Source organism: Nipponia nippon, unplaced genomic scaffold (genome assembly GCF_047370975.1).
Source record: "Nipponia nippon isolate SJK-2023a ecotype South Korea unplaced genomic scaffold, ASM4737097v1 scaffold_25, whole genome shotgun sequence".
Taxonomy (NCBI): Eukaryota; Metazoa; Chordata; class Aves; order Pelecaniformes; family Threskiornithidae; genus Nipponia; species Nipponia nippon.
This window is the reverse complement of record NW_028262342.1, coordinates 1,200,871-1,217,663: the sequence shown is the minus strand read 5'-3', so window position 1 is coordinate 1,217,663 and position 16,793 is coordinate 1,200,871. Positions and strand designations below refer to the sequence as shown.

The window sequence follows — 16,793 nt, the reverse complement described above, 5'->3', positions numbered from 1 at the left end:
TGTCTCTCACCACCACAACGACAGACACCAGCAACTGGCCCATCAGGTTCTGCTGACCTTTCTTTCTTATGCCAGATTTTGAAGTTTTATTTGGAACAATAACTGATGTAAAGCATCCTCTATCCAAATCATCACTAGACCTGTAAGCCGATGTAGCGCAGGATTGTGATCTCGATTGCGGATTTTCCCACTTGGGCCCCAGCTTTGCAATAAGTCGGCACAAAACCACAGACCTTAATGCTCCAGCCTTCGGACACGCTTACAGCCTGTAGTACTAGAATGGATGGGTCCTTCATAGTCCAAGAGGGGAGCGGGAAGAGCTACTGTTCTACAGAGGGACAATGCAGATTGAGAGATTGTTTCTAAAGGACAAACATGTTATCTTAATTGAATGTATTTTCCCTTGCCTTTCTAGTAAAATCCTTCAAGAAATCTTCTGTCCCAGGAGTTGTTATCACCCAGTTCGTGGATGATATTCCAAACGGATGCAGTACACCTGACTTTGAGCAGAAACCTGTCACTCTGACATTGCAGCAAGGTGAGATTCTTGAAAAACAGTCAAAGCCACAGACCTGGAGGCTTGACTCCATGTCTCACCTATGTGAAACAATTATCATAATTAAATCAAGCTAGTTTCTAAAGAGATTTCTAAAGAGACTAGACCAGAAAAGTGTTGCGTGGCCGAAGTCTTTATGGTACTGATGAAAATTCCATCAGCACTAATAGAGGTCTCCTGAGTTTTCACTAGTGTACGCAAGATCAAAATCTGGCCCCTAATGGATACGACAAATCCTGTGAATTCTATAGGAAGCTCTCAAAGTAGGTATTTTGCAGCAAAAGATTAAGCACATTGAAGAAGTTGTTTTTTTCTGTTGAACTAACGTGTATTATGAGTGTTCAGCACGAAAATTAACTGCTTTTTAAAGTAAGATGTACTGACTGCAGATGCTATTTAGGCTGTACTTCTTCAAGAAGCAATATGGATCTTGCATAGAGTACAGAGAAGGCAGCTGGTGAGCCGAGACCTAAAATCAATTGGAAGCCTTCCAGTAATCTCTCTGCACTTGCAGAGAGTCATATATTAATTTTTTTGGGAGTGGGATAGCCTGAGGAGATCGTGTATCTCCTCTTCCCTCACAAGACTGAACCGTTTCTAGCACCCTGGATTTCAGTGTTGTCACACCCATCTGTTGACTTTCACAAGCCGTTGAGATTTTATGAAGGAGCGCAGTGGCCTCTAGCGGTGCCTCCCTCCTCCTCCTCCTCCTCCACCTTCCCTCCACCTGCACGTTTGAGCCAAGGCGGTGGTCAGTCACCTTGTCTAAATTTTCCAAGTTTTTTCATTTACAGTAGGTTCCTCGTAGTTCACATCCAAAACGTAAGGGCATTCAAGTTGGTCACTGCGTAAGCTGAATTCAGCGTCTATGCAGATGCACGCTATCGTCATCGCCCCATTGCATTCAGTGCGTGGATTAGCTGATACTCCTAGCTGTGGAGCTGTGTCCTGTGGCAGATGGCAAGCATGTGAAATTGCAGCCAGAATGGCTAAAATTTGACAAAGAAATAATCAGCTGGAAACAGACTTTAATAATAGATAGTACTGCAATCTCAGAAAAAGTTGGAAGATGCCTTTTGATAAGAATCTGTTGCTGCAGATGAGCTTGCTGCATCAAATAAGTTTTTTGGTGGTGAGTGCAGAAGGGTGTGGGAAATACTGCAAGACTTTCTGGGGAGAATTTGTAACAGCGTTGGTCACCTGAAGACCAAAACTATTGCAAAAGTAAGATCGTAATGATTTCCACCCTGAGCTACCTCCATGTATAACTCATCTCCATTTCTATTCCCCCGTGACACTCCCAGTTACCTACGTGAGTCATTTCTCTGATGTGTTGTTTCATAGTGTTTCCTATGTCTTTAAAGCCTTTGGGAATAAAAATAAGAGGTTTATACTAGGCAGTGGTAAAACTTGGAGATCCTGTGGGCAGCTGCAGTACACTCAGGTTCTTAGGGGAGAAGAGATGAAGGAGAGAGCTCACAGGTAAATCCTCTTCTCCCTTCCTTGCCTCTTCAAATAGCAGAGCCTGGTGTGTTTGGGGTGCAAGGTAGTGCCAGGCTAGCAGACAAGGAAGATACTGCAGAAAGATGACATGTAGGGAGTACGTGGGGAAACACCCTACCCTGCATGGGTCCTCCCAGTTGTGGTACAGTGTTGTCTGTTAAGAAGGTGTTTTCTTAAGTGCGCGGAGTGGGTATCTTCTTGTTTCCACCTCCTAATGAATCCAAATTTATCTAAATGGAAAAGAGACCAGGAGCTGCAACTATTCACAGATGAACTTTACTGATGTCTAGAGACAGGACGTTCCAGCGCAGTCAGCCCTATCTTATTGAACATCCTGCCTAGCGTGGTCGCAAAAAAGGGAATAGTCTGAAAGGATGGAGAAGCAATGAGAACTTGTAGGGGAATATGTGTGTGATGAGAATGGATTTGGGCATTTCATGTTGCCAGAAGCAAGTCTAGGCTGAACTTGCTATAGCGCCATTGATTTCGGAGATGATCAGAGGATGTTAGCAGTCACATCTGGTAGGCTAACACCACGTTTTAAAGGCCTTTTACGATTGAATACAGGCAAACCCTGACATTAGTGACGTGGGGAAAGGTAGCCCAGCCTGGACTTGAGCTAATAACTGCTTGCTCTTTGGCCCTGTCCAAATATTGAGGGAGTTCAAAATCAGACCAAGATACCAAAAACTTGCTCTCTTGGGTACGTAATTTCTCTGTCTGCATGGGTGTGCAATAAAAACACAGGCAGAGACCATCTGTGTCAGTGGTGAATTTTAAAGTTTTCAAGTAATCTCTTTGAAAGCCAGTGAGGCAGAGATTATGGCAAATGTCTTGCAGGAATTTGGGCATTAAATGCAACTTAAACTGGTTATTTAGGCATCTTTTACAGGGAAAACAAAAAGATATCATTATTTTCGAAGAATGTTTCTGCCTAAAACAACAGAGGTGGCTCACTCTGGGAATCACTCTATTGATAACATAAGGAGCCTGGCATGAGAGTCCTCATGTTCAGGCCTGTCTTAACTAATTTCTTGCCTCTTTTCAAAGGTAAAAATGCCATTTTCAGAGCTGTGGTCAAAGGTGTCCCAACCCCTGACGTGAAATGGACGCGTATGCAAGGAGGAATGGATGATCCTGCCAAATATGAAACATTCTTCGATAACGTTACAAATGAATTCATTCTGCAGGTAATGATCAAATAGTTCAGACAGGACTCATGGAACGGAGAGAGCAATGGAAAGGAAAAACCTGCAGTGGGCTGATCTAGACATCACCAGATCTGAGATAACGCAAAGATGAGCAAACAAAGCTTTTTAGAGTCATTCTGGGAACAGAAGAAAGATCTGAGATGTCATTGAGTAGCTGTTTTATTAGAAGCTGAAGATGCTGCGAGCTCTTACTATGTTCTTCTTTTTAAGATAAACAAAGTCACTGCAGAGGACAGTGATTTGTATCGTTGTCTTGCTGTGAATGAATATGGGGAAGCTTCATGCTCTGCTGGCCTCAGGATCCTACAAGGTAGGATTGACAGGTTGTGTGCTCCAAAGGTCTTGTGGTCCCAAGCAGTTGGCTTTACTGTCCCCTGGGGGTGGGTGCCCAGAGCATTATCTGAGTATCCTTGGTGTGAAGGTCTATTTTTCCACTCACTGAGGACTGGAGGTCTTCTGTGACTCCCCCTACTTTGGCGGTTCCATGGCAGTATGAGCTTTAAGGTAAGGGAGAAGAAAGTGGTATTGTGGTCCCTGCACTGGACCATAATGAGAAGCTCTGGATTTAGTCCTGAATTGGCTCAATCCTTTATTTATGATGTTGGATGAAACAGTCTTTTGGGAGGGATCCATCTCACTTCACTTCAGATATCTATGGTGTCCACCTGACCTAGCCCCCGGTTCCCTTTGTAGTCAGTGGAGAGAAATGGGCAATTTGTGGGTAAAATATAACTGACCTGTTCTTGGAATCTACTTGAGCAGGAGGTGGACTATGTTGGAAGCATCCATTTCACCTGTGTGCCTGTAAAGTAAGCTTAGAAGGCAATTATCTGCATTAGGCCAGATAATCCTTGCACCTTGGCTCCCCATCTCTAAAACAAGATGTTAATATTTCCTACCATTGCTTAAACCATAAGCATTGTAGGGCAGAAACGGTCTCCTCCACCGTGTAGAGTATCCAGTAAGCACAGAGTTGATTGCAATAGAAATATTGCATTTATAGATGGAGAAATATTGCATTTATAGATGGAGATTACTAGGAGTCAGATTGACAAGGAAATCCAAACTAGGATTTCCTCTTGCATCGGTAACATCCAGAGGTTTTATAGTTCATTGGTTTACTGGTGTTAGTCTGAGTGTTATCTTGTTCTTCTTATGGCTTGTTTTTCCTGTTTTCTCTTGTAAACTATCAGTTCGCTTTAAAAGGAAAGGGAAATATGTTCCTGTTCATGCTGCTGATGGTAAGTCAGAATTATATACATATATATATATATATATATATAAATATTTTGGGTGGGGGCATAGTTAATACTCCTCTGTATTACTGCATTATTACTGCCCCAAACTTGTAAAAAATAAAGAGAAGGGTTAATGAATCTCTAATGTTCTCTTTCTGCTTGCTATTTACCTTTAGGTAAAGTGATGATCTTAGACATGGCCTTGAGCTGTTCTAATTAATGACTCTAGAATCATTAGTGCTAGAAAAGGATTTTGTGATGTCAAATACAGCTGGATCAAGCATGTTAATATGGCTGGGAAATAGTGGGTTTCTAGAGTGTCCTCTCTAGCAAGAGAGGAAAGCTCCCTGGGAAGTGGTGAACTTTGATGGCACTCAAAGGACATGAGTATGGCAGAGAAAACTGGCTCTAAGTTTCATGACAGCTTTTTTTGTCAAGTGTGAAAACATCACCAGAGGTAAACAGCGTAGTGGAATTGGCCTGTTGTCAGTGACTATTTTGCATTATCTTCTTGGGGATATATTTTACAGTGTTGGGTATCTGAATGTTTGTTGTTTCCCCCCCCCTTTAACAGAGTTAAAGAAGGAGCTTCAGGAGTTCAGGAAGCTGCTGAGGAAGCGGTAAGGCTCGGTAGTGAAGGATGCTGTTACACTTCTAGGTGTTTCTTGGTGATAGGGGACAGCTTCATAGGTCTTCAAGGCAAAACTTCTTGTTTCCAAAGTTGTTGTGAGACTCAATATGGAGAGACATAACAGAATGTCTGTGAGGCTGAGAGAAACACAAGGTACCAACCTTGTTTTGAGGTGTATGTTCCTTTGCACCACGAGGTTTTGACTTACAAGATCTGTTTCTCTGCTTTACTGTTTTTAGCTCACAAGTAACTTCTTGGCTAAGCGACAAGTCTTCATATAATGATCTTTCTGGCTAACTAGGGACTGAGCCCTGGCTCCCAGGCCAAATGCACAGACTGCCATGTGCACGTTGCTGAAATCCCTTCACTTCCCAGGTGGGAACCTCCAAAGCTTGCCTAATGGGAGTGATCTCTGGCCCGTGCAAAATCCTGAACTGTGCTGAGAAATTACTTGGGAGAGAGCAGGTTGGCCTGGGCCAAACTGTGCCAGTGACTCTGCTGGTAATTTAACAGTGTGGACAACTGCATTACAGTCTTGCCCTAGATGGCCCAGGGTCAAGACTGTTCCCTGGCAGCATTTAATTTGTAGTATAGATGCAGAAATACTGTTCTGGAAGAGTCCCATTCTTTCTTGTCTACATCTACAGGGCCACGTGAAATACAGAAATGATGGAGAGAGAGATGAAAGAGGATTCAGTATAGAAAAATAAGACATCTTGTTGTCTGTCAAAATGTCTAGATTTTTTTTTTTCCCCTGGTTCTAAGGGCCCCAGCACCAAAACCCAAACCCGTGGACAAAGAAGCAGTCTGGCAACTGTTGCTACATGCAGATAGGAGAGATTACGAGAAAATCTGTATGAAATATGGAATTGTTGATTTCCGTGGGATGCTGAGAAAGCTGCAGGAGATAAGGAAGGATGCAGAGAGTGAACAAGGAGAGGTAAAATAAACTGACACTACTGAAAGCACTGATTTTTAACAAACTGCAGTCCTACAGTTCCTCAGTAACTTCTAAAAACAGGCTAAACCTTCCTAAATTGCTTTATAGATGAACATTTTATTGTATGACAGAGAATGATTTATGACAATGTTTTAAAGAAGTCCTAATTCTATACTCATGCAGATGAAAATGCTATTGACTTTTTTGAAGTTCACTTCATAAATTTTAGGAGATATGAACCTTAGGGTAATCCTTTTATTAAACCACATGGCTATATTCTGTATTCAGTTGCCTCTGATGAGAATTTGGACCCCAAATTGAAAAGGTACATGCCTGAGAGTCAAAATTGGCCTTCACATACAGGGGCATGTAGAAACCTGGATGGATAGTGGTTGCGTAGTGCATGAATGACCAGGAGGTAGCACATAAAATATAATTTGCCTGCAGAAGGAAACTGTGGAAACTTACAGGTGCTTCTATGGTCATAAAGTTAGAGGTAGCTCTTTTCTATGCAGATAAAAAGGAGATTTCACGTTAGTTCAACAGCTTAAGAACTTCTGCCATGGCAACCTTATCATTTACTAGGTTCTTGTATCTTTCTTTGCAGCTAGTCCATAGTGTCAAAAACTTTCAACACATCAGAGTCAACAAGGAGGGAAAAGCTACATTCAGTCTGGAGATGGACCTGAAAAACAGTAACAGCAAAGTTTATCTGCTTAAGGTGAGAGGGCAAGATGAGTTGGCTAGCTCCTAGCAGCCACTGAAGTCTTCTGCATAAAATGCTCGATCTGGGCAGTGGCTGAGAGCAATTAAGCCTCTTAAAGTTGTCTGGCCATTGCAGAATCCTTGATTGGTTAGGGGGAAGCGTTGGCGTGGGGGTTCAGGTAGTCTTTGGTTGTGAATATCACTTGGGATTTGTAGATCCAAGTACAGGGCAAACAGTTACTGATATCCTTTTGACTTCCAGAGCTCTTCTGGTCAGAGGAAATTCTAACGGTGTCTTTCAGGCTGCAGAAATTCTGCACTCATTTAAGAAAAACAGACTGATTTTATTCACTTCCTCAAGTCTGTTATTCCACTATAATTCACTTCTGTGAAAGAAGATCTCAAGGAAGTAACACATCCCATCTAGTTCTGTAGTTATTCTGCTGTGATGCCTGGGTGATTAGTGCTGTGGATGTTTTTCTGGAAGATACATTTCAGTCCAACTGTGGTTAGTAGCTTTAATACAGGGGAAATCAGAATTCATTAAAGAGGAGGTCAGACTAACTCTATGAACTTCTGAATCAAATGCATGACATGAATTCTATGGAGCCACCATGTAGAGAATGTAACCCAAAGGTACTACAGATAGGAAGGTGGTGAACTTCCCTGCTTATCCATCTATGAGGATGCTAAAATCTAAGCAAAGAAAGTACTTTGTCTGCAAAGCTACAGTGACTGTGTATTAGTTAAGCTTCAAAAGCTTACGTGAGCTAGCAAAGTACTGTTGTTTTGCCTGGTTTGAGGGTCTGATGCTCTGTTCTGTGCGGGACTTACTGCACATAGTATTGCCTGTGTTACACATGCAGCGAGCCCTGTCCACTTACAGCTCCCCACTGTAAGTAGTAACAGAGTGTAGACTTCTCTGTTGTTACTCATTTATATCAATAAAGTGATTGTAGCACAAGTTTGGCCTGATTTGTTTGAAATGCCTCGCACTAGTTGTGCGTTGCCTTTAAGAGTATATTCTTTCTCTTCCTTAGGATGGTGAGAGGGTCAGATATGGAACAGGGGATGAATACAGAAAGCACTGCCTGAGGCAAATTGGAAAAAGGTATCATTTCATTGTCAACGATGTGCAGCCAGAAGATGCAGGCGTGTATCAAGTCAGAGTGGAGGACGTACCTATTTTCTCAACTGAACTGGATGCTGAATGTAAGGAATTGAGTTAGATGTATGTAACGCGCAACTACAACAAGAAATTATTTTTTGATGGAAAATTTTATCTAGGAGCATATGCAAAGCTCAGCAGTAAAACCTGATAACCACAGAAGACTGTTGCCCAATAAGGGCTCCTTATATGACACAGGTGAAAAATTGCAGGTGTGGAACTGGGCACAGGAGCGTATCTCAGTTTCTCCTTTTTCTGCTTAAGCCAATGCTCATAGGCGTGGCAAGTTCCTGTCTTTCTTCTTTCCTTCAGCTGCAACAAGTTTTTCTTGGAAGACAGAAATAGGTCTCTCTTTCCTTTCTGTAGCTTTTGATTTTTCCATTGCAGCCATCCCTGTGAGATTTGAGCAGCCGCTCAGTGATGTGCATTGCCCCGAGGAAGAAGATGCCGTCTTTGAGTGTGTCCTACGCACGCCCTGCTATGATGCTGTGTGGCTACACAGAACCCACCTCCTCAACGCAAGCGAGAAGCACCAGATCGCCGTAACGCCTGACGGCATGAATCACCAGCTGATTATCAAAAACGTCGTGCCCTCTGACAGCGGCATGTACACACTCGACACTGGACTCTGCTCCTCCAATGCCTGGCTTATTGTAGAGCGTAAGTAACGCTGTGTTATTCCCGTGGTGTTGGCTGGAGGTGTGTTAACAAAATAATATTCCTCTCACTGCCTGATTGCTCATTGGGATGATTCTATGCTGAGAAATGAATTGTGGAGCCTCCAGTCCCTAAATTCTGTTTGGAAAAATGAAAGTCTGGTTAGACCCTCTTTCCTCTTTAGACGAGAAAATTTTTTCCCTTTTTATTAATCCTGAGAAACCCTATTGGCTTATTTACTCCACAGCTACTATGAAGTAGCACATTCTCCAACAGTTATCAAAAAATATCCCATATCTCAACATGCGTTTTTGATGAAGCTGTCACTGCACACAGTACAGCATGCAGGGGATCAAGGAGCTTTCAAGGGCGTCTTGCTAGACAGCATTTTTCTTTCCAAATTAGAGGTTAAAGAGGTTAGAAGAAGCTCAGAGGAAGCTGGGAAGATGGGAAACACTCCTTCCAGCACAAGCAGATAGTTAGCTGGCTCATACTTTTTTGCTTCTGAAAGGTAGTTGCTTTGGTTTCTTTTGAGATCTTGCTGCAGCAAAAGGTGGTCTCTCTCATAAAGGCTTTTTGGTGGCCTTTCAGTGCAGGTTGAGTAGGACGTACAAAGAAACTGCCCACTGAGTTCATTGAGCTGTTAATGCTCTACAGAAATAAAATCTAGCCTGGAAATCAAAACAGTGCATGACCTGCTAGCTCCACTGTTTATCTCGGAAAAGCCTGAATTTTGGATTATTACAAAGCTGTTTACAGAACTGGAATCTTTAGTCTTCAGGTTGGCCGTTTCTAAAATGCCAGGATGCGAAGCATGCAAGGTGCCTCAGTAGCAGTGAGATCCTAACTCAAGGGCGGGAACTGATGGCCGCACTGTGCGTGGAATATTCTGTAACGCCTCCAGGGCTGGAGGGAGAAGGCAGAAGGAACTGATGAGTCCCAAATGCAATCTAAGCCCCTCTAAATTAGCCCTATCATGCTGGAAATTTGCCTTGTTTTTCTGATGTTTTTGTTTGGCTTGCTTGGTTTTTTTTAGTAAGCATGTTTCTGCTAAAAAAAATTGTCTTTTTAATTAAGAAATGTAAAATTATGTCTGAATGTGACACTGAAAAAATTCAGGCTTTGAACTGAATCTAAATTTATTTAAATATATTATGTTTCTGTGTCCTGGAATGAAATTATAACAAATGCTAACACATTTTCTTTGGTTGTTGATGCAGTACATGACCTATTGATTGTCTGTTCTTCCCCCCTCCCCCGCCTTCTTTTCCGGTAAATTATATCTCCTCCAATCAAACAATGCATCTTCAATACAGATCCCAAAGGAAAGAGGAGACAGGGTGAAGGAGGTGAAAGAGAGAAATCTGAGTGGCTGAAAGAAACATCGCCAGATAAAGACAGGGCTAAGAAACTTCGACGCAGAGAATATGCTGGGGATGAAGATCATCTTATGGACACCGGCGTGGAAAAAGATGGCTGGTACAGAAATGGTCAAGGCGGCAGTCAAGGCCACTCCATTGATGTTGATGGAAGCCATAGATTTTTGGGAAAAGATGGGCTACGTGGAGCCCACAGAAATGGGATGGAGTTTGGGCAGTTTTCTGGAGCAGACCTAGATGGAGACTCAATGACAAATGATGGTAGTAGGTTTGAATTAAAAGGCTTAGGAGGCAGAAGTGGATTAAGGCCTTTCCGCGGCAAGGATTCTATGACAGGCAGAGCAGACACTGGCGATGAATTAGGAGGAGCAGGTGAATGGTATTCTGGGGATGGCAGAGATGATGGTATGCTGGATGCTGCTAACATTGATGTGGATGATGGAGAAGGTGTGGGCTCTCAGCATGACAAGGATGGTAAATTAGGTGATACTAGTTACAGAGCTGGCTTTGGAGATGTTGGGAGATTAGGTGCTACTGATAGAAGTTCTGTGTTAGATGGACTCGATCCTGATTCAACTGGAGTGGGAGGTGGTAAGGGTGATCTGCTCAGTAGGACTAGTCCAGGGACTGCAGCTAGAAAGAATGCTGCAGGTATGGAGATTGCAGGAGGAATGAGGTCCCCCTATGACAAGGATGGTCTGCCAACTGTAGCTGATGTGAATGGAGCAAGTATAAACCGAGAGGGACAAATAGGGACTCCCTATGGCAAGGATGGCCTGACACTTGATGCTAGCGGTCATTTAGGTCAGGCAGGAAGGTCTGGCTTGCTGTATGGCCCAGGTGGTCTTCCAGCTGGAGATGGGGCTACGTTTGGTGCAGGTGGCAGTTCTATAGGGGAAATGCAGGCTTTGTATGGTCCAGATGGTCGGCCAGCTGGAGCAGGTGTTGGTGATGCTGGTGTAGCTGGTGCAGGGGGAATTGGGTCTCCCTATGGAAAGAATGGTGTTCCAGCTGGAGCAGGTGTTGGTGCTGGTGTAGCTGGTGCAGGGGCAGTTGGATCTCCATATGGAAAGGGTGGTCTTCCAGCTGGAGTAGGCATTAGTGGTGCTGGTGCAGGGGGATTTGGATCTCCCTATGGAAAGGATGGTCTCCCAGCAGGGGCTGCTCTTGTTGGTGCTGGTGTAGCTGGTGCAGGGCGATTTGGGCCTCCTTTAGGAAGGGATGGTCTTCCAGTTGGAGGAGGTGTTGGTGTTGCTGATGTAACTGGTGCAGGGGGATTTGGGGCTCCCCATGGAAAGGATGGTCTCCCAGCTGGAGGAGGTGTTGGTGGTGCTGGTGTAACTGGTGCAGGGGCACTTGGGTCTCCCTATGGAAAGGATGGTCTCCCAGCTGGGGCTGGTGTTGGTGGTGCTGGTATAGCTGGTGCAGGGGGAGTTGGGTATCTGTATGGAAAGGATGGTCTTCCAACTGGGGCTGGTGTTGGTGGTGCTGGTGTAGCTGGTTTTGGTGGTGGTGGATCTCCATATGGGAAGGATGGCCTCCATGCTGGAGCAGGTGTCGGTGGGGCTGCAGTTGGTGGTTTTGGAGATGTTGGATCTCCTTATGGGAAGGATGGTCTTCCTGCTGGGGCTGGCATTGGTGTTGCTGGTGTAGCTGGTGCAGGTGGAGTTGGGTCTCCCTATGGAAAGGATGGTCTCCTAGCTGGGGCTGGTGTTGGTGGTGCTGGTGGAGCTGGTGCAGGGGGAGTTGGGTATCCCTATGGAAAGGATGGTCTCCCAGCTGGAGCAGGTGTTGGTGGTGCTGGTGTAGCTGGCTTTGGAGGTGTTGGATCTCCCTATGGAAAGGATGGTGTTCCAGCTGGAGCAGGTGTTGGTGGTGCTGGTGTAGCTGGTTTTGGTGGTGTTGGATCTCCATATGGAAAGGATGGCCTCCATGCTGGAGCAGGCATTAGTGGGGCTGCAGTTGGTGGTTTTGGAGATGTTGGATCTCCTTATGGGAAGGATGGTCTTCCTGCTGGGGCTGGCATTGGTGTTGCTGGTGTAGCTGGTGCAGGTGGAGTTGGGTCTCCTTATGGAAAGGATGGTCTCCCAGCTGGAGCAGGCGTTGGTGGTGCTGGTGTAGCTGGTGCAGGTGGAGTTGGGTATCCCTATGGAAAGGATGGTCTCCCAGCTGGAGGAGGTGTTGGTGGTGCTGGTGTAGCTGGTGCAGGTGGAGTTGGTACTCCATATGGAAATGATGGTCTCCCAGCTGGGGCAGGTGTTGGTGGTGCTGGTGTAGCTGGCTTTGGAGGTGTTGGATCTCCCTATGGAAAGGACGGTCTCCTAGCTGGGGCTGGTGTTGGTGGTGCTGGTGTAGCTGCTGAAGGGGGATTTGTGTCTCCATATGGGAAGGATGGTCTTCCAGCTGGAACAGGTGTTGCTGGTGGAGGGGGATTTGGATCTCCCTATGGAAAGGATGGTCTCCCTGATGGAGCAGGCATTGGTGGTGCTGGTGTAGCTGGTGCAGGGGGAGTTGGGTCTCCATATGGCAAGGATGGTCTTCCATATGGAGCGGGCATTGGTGGTGGTGGTGTAGCTGGTGCAGGGGGAGTTGGATCTCCCTATGGAAAGGATGGTCTTCCATATGGAGCGGGCATTGGTGGTGGTGGTGTAGCTGGTGCAGGGGGAGTTGGATCTCCCTATGGAAAGGATGGTCTTCCAGCTGGAGCAGGCATTGGTGGTGCTGGTTCAGGTGGAGCTGGATCTCCATATGGAAAGGATGGTGTTCCAGCTGGAGCAGGCATTGGTGGTGCTGGTGTAGCTGGTGCAGGGGGAGTTGGGTCTCCCTATGGAAAGGATGGTCTTCCAGCTGGAGCAGCCGTTGGTGGTGCTGGTGCAGGTGTAGCTGGATCTCCATATGGAAAGGATGGTCTTCCAGCTGGAGCAGGCATTGGTGGTGCTGGTTCAGGTGGAGCTGGATCTCCATATGGAAAGGATGGTCTCCTAGCTGGGGCTGGTGTTGGTGGTGCTGGTGCAGGTGTAGCTGGATCTCCATATGGAAAGGATGGTCTTCCAGCTGGAGCAGGCATTGGTGGTGCTGGTGTAGCTGGTGCAGGGGGATTTGGGTCTCACTATGGAAAGGATGGTCTTCCAGCTGGAGCAGCCGTTGGTGGTGCTGGTGCAAGGGGAGTTGGGTCTCCATATGGCAAGGATGGACTTCCAGCTGGAGGAGGTGCTGGTGTAGCTGGTGCAGGGGTAGTTGGATCTCCATATGGCAAGGATGGTCTTCCAGCTGGAGCAGGCGTTGGTGGTGCTGGTGTAGCTGGAGCAGGGGGAGTTGGGTCTCCCTATGGCAAGGATGGTCTTCCAGCTGGAGGAGGTGCTGGTGCTGGTGTAGCTGGTGCAGGGGGAGTTGGATCTCCATATGGCAAGGATGGACTTCCAGCTGGAGGAGGTGCTGGTGTAGCTGGTGCCGGTGGAGTTGGACCTCCACATGGCAAGGATGGTCTTCCAGCTGGAGCAGGCATTGCAGGTGGAGTTGGATCTCCATATGGCAAGGATGGTCTTCCAGTTGGAGGAGGTGTTGGTGTAGCTGGTGCAGGGGGAGTTGCATCTCCATATGGCAAGGATGGTCTTCCAGCTGGAGCAGGCATTGGTGCTGGTGTAGCTGGTGCCGGTGGAGTTGGATCTCCATATGGAAAGGATGGTCTTCCAGCTGGAGCAGGCATTGCAGGTGGAGTTGGATTGCCATATGACAAGGATGGTCTTCCAGTTGGAGGAGGTGTTGGTGTAGCTGGTGCAGGGGGAGTTGCATCTCCATATGGCAAGGATGGTCTTCCAGTTGGAGGAGGTGTTGGTGTAGCTGGTGCAGGGGGAGTTGCATCTCCATATGGCAAGGATGGTCTTCCAGTTGGAGGAGGTGTTAGTGCTGGTGTAGCTGGTGCAGGAGGAGTTGGATCTCCATATGGCAAGGATGGTGTTCCAGCTGGAGCAGGCATTGGTGCTGGTGTAGCTGGTGCAGGAGGAGTTGGATCTCCATATGGAAAGGATGGACTTCCAGCTGGAGCAGGCATTGGTGGTGCTGGTGCAGGTGGAGTTGGATCTCCACATGGAAAGGATGGTCTTCCAGCTGCAGCAGGCATTGCAGGTGGAGTTGGATCGCCATATGGCAAGGATGGTCTTCCAGTTGGAGGAGGTGCTGGTGTAGCTGGTGCAGGAGGAGTTGGATCTCCATATGGCAAGGATGGTGTTCCAGCTGGAGCAGGCATTGGTGCTGGTGTAGCTGGTGCCGGTGGAGGTGGATCTCCATATGGAAAGGTTGGTCTTCCAGCTGCAGCAGGCATTGCAGGTGGAGTTGGATCGCCATATGGCAAGGATGGTCCTCCAGCTGGAGGAGGTGTTAGTGCTGGTGTAGCTGGTGCAGGAGGAGTTGGATCTCCATATGGCAAGGATGGTGTTCCAGCTGGAGCAGGCATTGGTGCTGGTGTAGCTGGTGCAGGGGGAGTTGGGTCTCCCTATGGAAAGGATGGTCTTCCAGCTGGAGCAGGCATTGGTGGTGCTGGTGCAGGGGGAGTTGGGTCTCCCTATGGCAAGGATGGTCTTCCAGCTGGAGCAGGCATTGCAGGTGGAGTTGGATCTCCATACGGCAAGGACGGTCTTCCAGTTGGAGGAGGTGCTGGTGCTGGTGTAGCTGGAGTTGGATCTCCACATGGCAAGGATGGTCTTCCAGCTGGAGCAGGCATTGGTGGTGCTGGTGCAGGGGGAGTTGGGTCTCCCTATGGAAAGGACGTTCTCCCAGCTGGGGCTGGTGTAGCTGGTGCAGGTGGATTTGGATCTCTGTATGGAAAGGAAGGTCTCCCAGCTGGTGCTGGTGTCGCTGGTGCTGGTGTCGCTGGTGCAAGGGGTCTTGGCTCTTTCTGTGGAAAGGATGGTCTCCCAGCTGGGGCTGGGGCAGGAGCTGGTCATTTTCCTTTTGGAGGTGAAGCAGTAACAGGATCTCGCCATGGCAGGGATGCTATGCTGAGTGGAGCTCAAGGATGTATAGGTGGAGCAGGACGAGATGGGTTTTCCTCAAAAGGCGGTGGTGTCGGTGGCTCTGCAATACGGAGTGCTGGGTCTCCCTATGGCAAGGACAGTGGGTCAGCTGGAGCCAGGGCTGGTGTGGGTGGTGTTGGCAGGTTGGGAGGTGATGAAAGGGAGTTACATGGTGAAGAAGGTGTGGTAGGTGCTGTTGGACGAGGCGGTGAATATCCCAGCAAATCTTCTATGGGACGTGAAACTGGAAAGGGCACTGCCAGTGATTTCAGAGGATCGGGGAACAAAGTTTCATCTCATGACAGAGATTCACTTTCAGGTGAAGGAGATGCCAGGGGTGAGGGCAGAGATTTAGGACGGTTAGGCTCACTTGGTGGCAAAAATTCTGCCTTTGGAGGGTCAGAGAGTAAATCCCGTAACAGATCTGTTGATGGGAGGAGTTCAGGTGGTTTTGGTCAAGGTTCATTGGATTATGGTCAGATGTCAGATCTTTATGGTGGACCTCCTTCAATAAACCAGAGAAAACAGAAACCTGGCCTTGATATTAAAGCAAATAATTTCTTGAAGAATACGGAAAGTATGGGAAAAAGAAGACGTTATTGTCTAGATGATCTGAAAGGTATGTGTATAATCGATGACTTCTGTATTGCCAGTCTTTGAATTTTGATACTCACATTCCTAATCCTGGGGAGAAAGTGAATCCTATGGTTTAGGCAAATGTAGCTGTATGTAGAAATTTGGTCAGACTGAGATCCCTTCCTAATTCTACCATTGATTTGCTGTTTGACCTTACACAGTTCGCTCAGATCAAACTGCCTTAAAAGTCTAAGTGATCTTTGTTTAAAATATCTAAAACAGGTAGCATCTGTTTGTTCAAAGAAATGATTCAGATCCACATGGAACAGACTTCAGTTCACAAACACACTAGTTCCCATATAGTTTCAAGGAATATGGCCATGTTTCTTTGATATTGTTCCAATTTAAAACTTATTGTTTCACTTTATTTGTTCTAATATCTAATGCAAAGATCTGTGTTTTTCCAAGTTCTGGGAATAAATCTGTGCCTGCTTATATTGCATTAATAGCACATCGGGCCTAACATAAAGAGCTCTTTTCTCTTGTAACACCAGAAGTAATAAGGTGTTACTTATAGTAAAAGGAAAGTAATGTGTATGCAGCCTTTTGACTATGACCGGTGGCTACACTAGCAAGACGATAATGTGAAAATTGTAGAAATGAGAAACTTCATATGTACAACCAAAGGGGAATGCTCGTCTAATGGAGTTGCTGACAAGTTAGAAGTGATCAAGGCAACCAAAACATAAATAAGGAAGTAAAATCGACAAAATTTGGAGTTAATGGGCAAGGAGGTGGGGTGTTTATTAGAGAGGGGATGAGGATGTTAAAGGAGAAGAACTTGGGAAAGGAAAGAGGAATACAGGGGCTAGAGAACAGTGTGACGTAGGGCTGTTCAGAGGGAACTGGTTGGGCAGCCCCGTATCTGGGCAATGCCGAGGAAAAGAATGATGAAGTGGTATACCCATATGCTGGAGTAGCCTATTTTTTCCCACTGGCTGTAGAGGGAGCCAAGACAATTAGCATACACTTAAAATAACAAATCTGGAGATGGAGAACGTGATTTGTGATGAATCCATTGCCCATTAGGTTGATGTTAGGACTATGTTGTATGCAGGCCAGCTGGCGCATCCCTTCCATGCAATGAGTTTATGCCAGCTGGCCCGCAGTGTTGTGGTACAAAAGCCCGTTGTGGCTACAGCATTTACTTTTTAAAA

At 46.3% G+C, this 16,793-nt stretch overlaps 1 protein-coding gene across 1 annotated transcript in view; it reads left to right on the top strand.

Annotated features, from left to right (window-relative positions):
• The window catches only part of IGFN1 (immunoglobulin like and fibronectin type III domain containing 1), a 65,988-nt gene that overhangs the window by 37,194 nt on the left and 12,001 nt on the right, over positions 1 to 16,793 (top strand). The window contains exons 8-17 of the mRNA XM_087762285.1: positions 416 to 538; positions 3,110 to 3,249; positions 3,481 to 3,580; positions 4,464 to 4,511; positions 5,083 to 5,128; positions 5,905 to 6,079; positions 6,687 to 6,800; positions 7,825 to 7,996; positions 8,340 to 8,612; positions 9,926 to 15,619. Coding sequence (XP_087618411.1) covers positions 416 to 538; positions 3,110 to 3,249; positions 3,481 to 3,580; positions 4,464 to 4,511; positions 5,083 to 5,128; positions 5,905 to 6,079; positions 6,687 to 6,800; positions 7,825 to 7,996; positions 8,340 to 8,612; positions 9,926 to 15,619 — 6,885 coding nt within the window. The remainder of the gene's footprint in view (positions 1 to 415; positions 539 to 3,109; positions 3,250 to 3,480; positions 3,581 to 4,463; positions 4,512 to 5,082; positions 5,129 to 5,904; positions 6,080 to 6,686; positions 6,801 to 7,824; positions 7,997 to 8,339; positions 8,613 to 9,925; positions 15,620 to 16,793) is intronic.